Source organism: Mytilus californianus, unplaced genomic scaffold (genome assembly GCF_021869535.1).
Source record: "Mytilus californianus isolate M0D057914Y unplaced genomic scaffold, xbMytCali1.0.p SCAF_1, whole genome shotgun sequence".
Classification (NCBI taxonomy): Eukaryota; Metazoa; Mollusca; class Bivalvia; order Mytilida; family Mytilidae; genus Mytilus; species Mytilus californianus.
In genome coordinates this window covers 81,180,540-81,187,454 of record NW_026262581.1, presented here as the reverse complement: position 1 = coordinate 81,187,454, position 6,915 = coordinate 81,180,540, and the positions used below count along the sequence as shown (strand labels likewise).

The 6,915-nt window shown below is 33.9% G+C and overlaps 1 protein-coding gene across 1 annotated transcript; it reads left to right on the top strand.

The window, feature by feature from the left end:
• The first annotated feature begins 532 nt into the window (after positions 1-532).
• On the top strand, positions 533-5,334 carry LOC127738093 (uncharacterized). Its single transcript, XM_052249199.1, has 3 exons — positions 533-1,270; positions 3,526-3,717; positions 5,317-5,334. Exons 1-3 carry the CDS (start codon positions 533-535, stop codon positions 5,332-5,334), a joined length of 948 nt encoding a protein of 315 aa, XP_052105159.1.
• Positions 5,335-6,915: the final 1,581 nt, after the last annotated feature.

Below are 6,915 nucleotides of genomic sequence, written 5' to 3'. Positions count from 1 at the left end.
GTATTATAACCATAGAAATATATTCTTAGACTATCTCAATAAACTGACACTCACCATTAAAATACATCTGTTACGTAAATCTTTTGTTTAAACTCTCCATTATTTTTCAGGAATGGAGAGTTTTTTGTATTTTTTATCTTCATTGATCCGGACGTTTTGCCCTTTGGATATATCGATGGCTAATTCCTTGAAAAAGTGTTCACCAATGGAAATAATTTTAAAGGACGTAACGCGATATAAGCCTATTAGGGTCACACAAAAAAAATATCGCGTAATTACGAGTTAAGATTTTTTTTATCTCGTAATTACGAGATAATTATCGCGTAATTACGAGATAACTATCGCGTAATTACGAGAAAACTATCTCGTTATTACGATATAAAATTACATATATATGTAGTCGTAAGAAGGTTGTTATAGAAAGTAAAAGATGAATTTCCAAAATAAGTACTTTCAACTTTACTTTAAAGTTGGATTTAGTAACAAGGAGATATTATTGCTCTTAGCTCATTTGAACAAATTAGTGATAAGTATGTCAACACTCAAAAGAAGATTAAGATTTCTTGGATTATTCCGGAGAAAAAAATATGCTGATCTATTAGAGGTTGCCGTGTTTATCTTACAACAGCAAGAAACTTCAGGAAAGCTTCGCGGTTATCGATGGATGCACTTAAAATGTATACAATCTGGACTTAACATTCCTAGGGATACTGTCAGTCAGTTGATGAAAATTATAGATCCCGACGGAGTCAAGTGTAGACTAAGCAGAAAATTGAGACGTCGACAATACGCAAGTCCAGGACCTAATTTTGCTTGGCACATAGACTCTTACGACAAATTAAAGCCATATGGCATCGCAATAAACTGGTGTATAGACGGCTTTTTAAGGTACATGGTTTGGTTAGAAGCAGGGACTACTAACAATGATCCTAAAGTAATTTCAAATTATTGTATTAAGGCAGTAAAAGAGAAAGCAGGATGTCCCCAAAGAGTTAGATTTGATTTCGGAACTGAAAATGTATACGTAGCGAACATGCAGAAGTTTTTACGTCGTAACCACAATGATGAATTTGCCGGTGATAAAAGTTACCTGTCCGGGAAAAGCACACATAACCAAAGAATTGAATGGTTTTGGAGTATACTTAGAAAGCAGATGGTACAATATTACATGGATCTTTTTGCAGATCTTTGCAAAGATGGACATGATATGTTTTGTGGAGACTTCGTTGACAAGAGTGTTATTCAGTTTTGCTTTATGGATATAATTCAGGTAAATCGTTTTACATATAATCTTGACAGATCATTTATAAGTATCTGGACCTTACGTGTATGGCCTTGACCATATACGTATATAAAAGATCATCTACATGAAAGAGCTGAACCATATGAAAATGAAACCGTACACGTATGGTTCAAAACTTATTCAATATTTTTCAATTTTATAGACTTTAAGTTTCAATATATACATCCAAAGCAATAAAAGAGATTACACGAAACGTCTAAAATTAAAGGAATAAAGAAAGTTGTCACTGGTTTTTATTATGAACGTGATTACATTTTAAGATATCATTCTAAAATATTTGGCAGAAATGCATTTGATCTTTAATTCGTTCTTTAAGTCGTTCTCCAACTTCAGAGTTCAATCCTGACAAACCAATCTATAAAGAAAAACGCGATACAAATGTCATTTAATGTGGGAAATCAGGATCGCTGTTTAATAGACGAAATGGAAATGCCTGTGCTCGAGAGAGAAACAACACAACAACAGTAGCTATTAAGAGTTTTTTTTTACCGACAAACATTTTAATTTCCTTTGAACTAGATATGTTTTGCTCGAAGATCACAATCGCATTCATGGTATATCCAATTTTAATTTGTGTTTTTTTTTGTGTTAATTCATAAGCATTATTTCATTTGTTTGTTTGTGTCTTGCACACTAATCTTCATTTAAAAAATGGTAATATTGTTTTGTTTATATTTCTTTATAATATTCACTGTCACTGCCTTTCATGTACATTAATGTAGTAAAAACTACCGAGACCGCATGTGTACGGGTGGAATATATAGGCATATAGAAAAAAAGCAAAACATGGATATAAATATGATGAAACCACAGGCGCTTGGGTATAGGATACGATTTTTTTGTGTGATTTTACCAACTGTGATACAACCCCCATTTTACTGTTTCTTAGTGTGGATAGTAAAATGGAGGTTGTATAAGAGTTGGTAAAATCACTCGAAACTAGATAAGACATGCACAGAAGTGATAGATATGTAGTATAATGATATTTAATCAACAACAAAAAAAATCCAAAAAAAAAATCGTATCCTATACCCAAGCGCCTGTGGATGAAACACCGAATTTTGTCGGGCACTTATCAACTCATGTATTTTTAACAACGATTAAAGTGTATCTCCCTCAAGTTTTCAATGCAAACTTTTCACACCTTTCCTAAAAAAATTGTATTTCATGGGTTTTATACCTTTTCGCACGGAGCGGCTCGTATGATCAAATTAACACTGTTTTCATGATTATCACGCTTTTTGATTAAAAAATACTGCAGGGTATGAGAAATTTCTAATATTATTCCATTACCATTATTTTCATCTTGTATAAAGGATGGAACAGATTTTCTGAGGCTTTTTATATGTTCGAGATAACGTTGGATAAAATGGTAGTCTGAGAGCCAAGCCAAACAGACACAATACATATACACGCAATGATTTACACTTCGAAAGGTTTATCCAAAAATGTATGTCTAACTATATAGCCCAGCCTACAGTTTGTATTTCATAAAAAGAGTTAACATCGTATTTTATTCTACTGATAGCATGTTATTTTTACCTGCGTCACCAAGGGTGAAAGCAGTTCTAGTAACCGCTCGACTCCGTCCGTCATTCCGTCCGTCCGAAAGACCTTGCATATCAACTTTCGTCAAAGATTTCTTGGCTTCTATTAAATGAATGATTTTATATTTGGTCCAGAGCTTGATCATGTTGAGTTGTAACGTGTAAGCAATTGTAAAATCTGCGGTGCAGCCACTTCCTGTTTGCCGATAAGTTTGAAATTTAGCTACTCATTGTACAAGGAAAATTTTTCGTCAAAGTTTTCTTGGCTTCTATGAAAGGGAATGATTTTATATTTGGTCCAGAGCTTGATCATGTTGAGTTGTAACGTGTAAGCTATTTTTAGATTTATGGTGCAGCCACTTCCTGTTTGCCGATAGTTTGAAATTTAGCCACTTAATGTACAAGGAAAATTGTTAGACAAAATTTTTTGGTTTTCATTGAAGGAATTGTTTTAGATTTGCTGTAGAGCAAATATATGCAGTGATGCAGGTCCAGACCAGTATTGGTTTTGAATGCTGGATACTATCCATGCATGTCTGTGTCCACGCTTGTTTTCTTTATGTCGATACGTTCTAGTTCTTACTAGTAATATTCGTCTTCGGTGTAGTATAAAGCTGTTGATGTCGACCTCTATACTGATATTAAAAGCTTTTCTTCATTTCCAGTCAGATCTAGATGATCTTCGGTGCACTTGGAATACACATACTATGCAGAAAAAAACCTGGCAATGGAAGTGGCAAACGACCTATTTTACTGTATAGTATACCACATATCTACAATGCAGAGGATCGCTTATATTCAACAGACGAGATGGAAGTCCTTGTGTGCGAGGGAGAAACGACACCAAAAAAGATGTGTGATGAAACTGTATTTGAATTATGTACAGGATTGATGACAGAAAACAACTCAATGAAACCTTCTAATACAAATGAATGCAAGAAACTCTATGTTACTTTGAGACAGATTCTCAAACATGAATTGGCCGAGTTGTGAATTTGAAAAAGCAATTTTATATCAATATGTACTTAAAGTTATAAAATCGGAATGCCAGGTTCCTTTTAATTATTCAGATTAAAGAATGAAGTACAAATAGTAGTATCATAGTTTATTGCCTTCTTTCATTTGACTATAGAATATATATTATACGAATTCGTTCTCCGAACCCTTAGAGCTTGCTTTCTTAAATGTTTGCATTGACTATCTTCAGCAATTTTTCAACTTGATCTTTTCTCACTATAAATAAGAAGATGTGGTATGAGTGCCAATGAGACAACTCTCCATCCAACTCACAATGTATTTTAAGTTAACAATTATAGTACGGTCTTCAACATGGAGCCTGGTAAATGAGCACAGTTTGCGACAATTTAAATCAAATTGGGTATCAAATTGAAAAGACCAGATCAACATTTACCGGCAATTTAACTACTCTATCCTCGTGGTAACGAATATAAGTGTGTAAGGACAATGCTTAGTGAACAACAATTTAATTTCAAAGGGGGGGGGAGGTGGGGTATGGTTCTTTTTAGTTTTGGAAATGTTTTTTTTTTCGCTCAAAATGAACACCAGAAATATATTTCACTTCTTTTGTGAACAGAATATTTTTTTGTTAGTCTCCTGATCAGATTTCTTTTCTCCACAACACGAAAGAAAGAATACTAAAGAAAAACAACATAACGACCCTTACTTTAAATGGTTGCTCCCTTGGACCAGTAGGTTGCTTATCAATTTGTCTAGAACCTTATATTGTCCCTACTCATGCTAACCAGTTGTGTTTCTCGAGTATTGATGTACATTTTTTATTGGCAATCATTATCTTTTTGTGTGGAGAATGAGCCTGAAATCAAACTTAACTTTCAGCAATGGTTGTTCTAGTGCTTCATTTTTATTGTGATGTCTTATTCAGAATTTTTGTTGTGCTGGACGAATTATAATTATGTCAGTTTTGCTTGTTTTAGGGGCCAGCAACAGCTTGCAATGCAATGTTTGCTTAATTCATTGTTGAAGTCTGTATACATGTAGTACTTTGTGTTTAAATTCAGCATTTATTCGGATGGCTTTGGGTTTTAACCCATATCTTTTTTTACTTCCTTTATTACAATTTAATTGTAGTCGTTTGGTGTTCTCCTTCATGAAAGTTTTCAGACATGTCAGCCCAATGATCCAAGATGGCCGCCAGCACATAACAAACTAAGGTTAATATTGAACCCTATGGGAAAAATCTTTTGATATATTTTGGTGTCACAAACTACTAAACTCTGACCGACAGGTTTGCATCCAATGCAAGATGACTGCCAGCGTAAAACATAGTTTAAATTGAATCATATGGGGAAATCGTTCTAAAATCTAATTTTCTAAAACATAAAGGCCAATTGGATTCAAACTTGGTCACAATAGATCGTTACTATGTTTCTATCTCACAATTAATTAGGTAGATTCAGACTGACACCCACAACCTTTTACTTGCAGTATGACGGCACATGTTGAGCAGATCATGCTTATCCTTCCGGAGGACATGATGATATTTTTTTGTCGTGTTCGTGTTCAACTTTACCCTTGGTATTTCAATTGTCTCTTTTTGTGTAATCTTTGTATCGCCATGTTCTTGATATATGATTTTCTGAATTATCCCTTTCAGCTTTTTGCTTCGGTATTCGTTTGCCGAATAAAAAAAAAATATGATGCAAAGTGAATTTGATAAATCATATGACAGGTGTTAAGACGTTGGACAAAGTAGACTTATTATATAAAGATATTATAACGGTTATTCAAGCATAAGATTGAGGTCAAGGTCAAGTGAAAGGTGTCAGACTGACATGTAGCGTCCAAGCAATGTCAATTCAAACTTTAGTGGTTGCTTTATCAGTACTTCAAACTCGATATGATAACAATCACTCTAGCGTGAAACTGAGGTTAAGGTCAGACAACAACTGCCAGACTGACATATATTCATTTAGAAGTGTAACAAAAGCTCAAATATGGTGAGTCTATTTATTTATTTGTTGAGGGATTGAATAGAGGCTGTCACACTGGCATGTAACTAACTAGATGTAAAAATAGACCAAACATGGTGTCATACCACCAAAGTTTTTTCCCTATCAGTCTTTGTTAAATTAAAGGTTTTCAAAAAATTGTACAGGATTTATCTTTGTTTCAAAAAAATCATATTTGTTTTGAATCAAGTTTATTCCTGTCCAATGCTCCAATGCAACTGTGAAAAAATCACACAAGGTTTCATTGCATATAAGAAAATAAAATTCACTGGATGTCACATTGCCATTTCTTTACTGTCATTTCATGTTTACAGGCATAAACTAGGACGTCACCTAATATTGCACAGATATTTTACAGAAACATCAAATAAAAAAAAACTGCTTCCATTATGATCATAAACATTTCTGCCTCAGAAAAAAAGATCTGCAGTGAAATGCAGGGTATAACTCCTCACAACTGTCAAACTTAGGGGATTATTTTCTAGCCTCTTGATTACATGAAACCGGAAGTGGGGTCAGTGGTTTTGGTGGTATTACACCTATATATACACAGGGCCGGTAACAAACGATGGTTTGATTGACCGGGTTCCGAGTATCTATACAAAAATGATATAAATATATCCACGGGATCCGGTCAATCAAAAGTACAGTTGCCGAGGACTTGTATAAGAAATTTGGTCGCCAATTTTACAAAGTATTTTTTAGCTCACTAGATCGTGCATCTGAGGCCAATGTCAAATAACAAGTAGTAGACTGACATGTATTCACCAAAATACCTCAATAGTGGTGTTGTCAAATATGACGTGTTCTATAGCAAGCCCTTCTCGTCAAAACTATGTTTAAGCCATTTTTCGAGAAAGAAAGAGTAGCACACCCGAGGTTAAAAAAAATAAAAACACACTGAGATTTATAAATCACACACTAAGATTTCAAAAAGACATACGGAGATTAAAAAAAAAAAAAAAAAGAGTAGCACACCCGAGGTTAAAAAAAATAAAAACACACTGAGATTTATAAATCACACACTGAAAATTTAAAAAAAAATTACACACTGAGATAGTAAGAATGGTGGTTT

What these genes read in the sequence shown, in the direction of transcription:
- LOC127738093 (XM_052249199.1), top strand. Translation starts at nt 533, where the DNA reads ATGTCAACACTCAAAAGAAGATTAAGATTTCTTGGATTATTCCGGAGA. An exon ending in GCTTTATGGATATAATTCAG is followed by an intron (nt 1,271 to 3,525) that starts GTAAATCGTTTT and finishes AGTCAGATCTAG; the next exon opens with ATGATCTTCGGTGCACTTGG.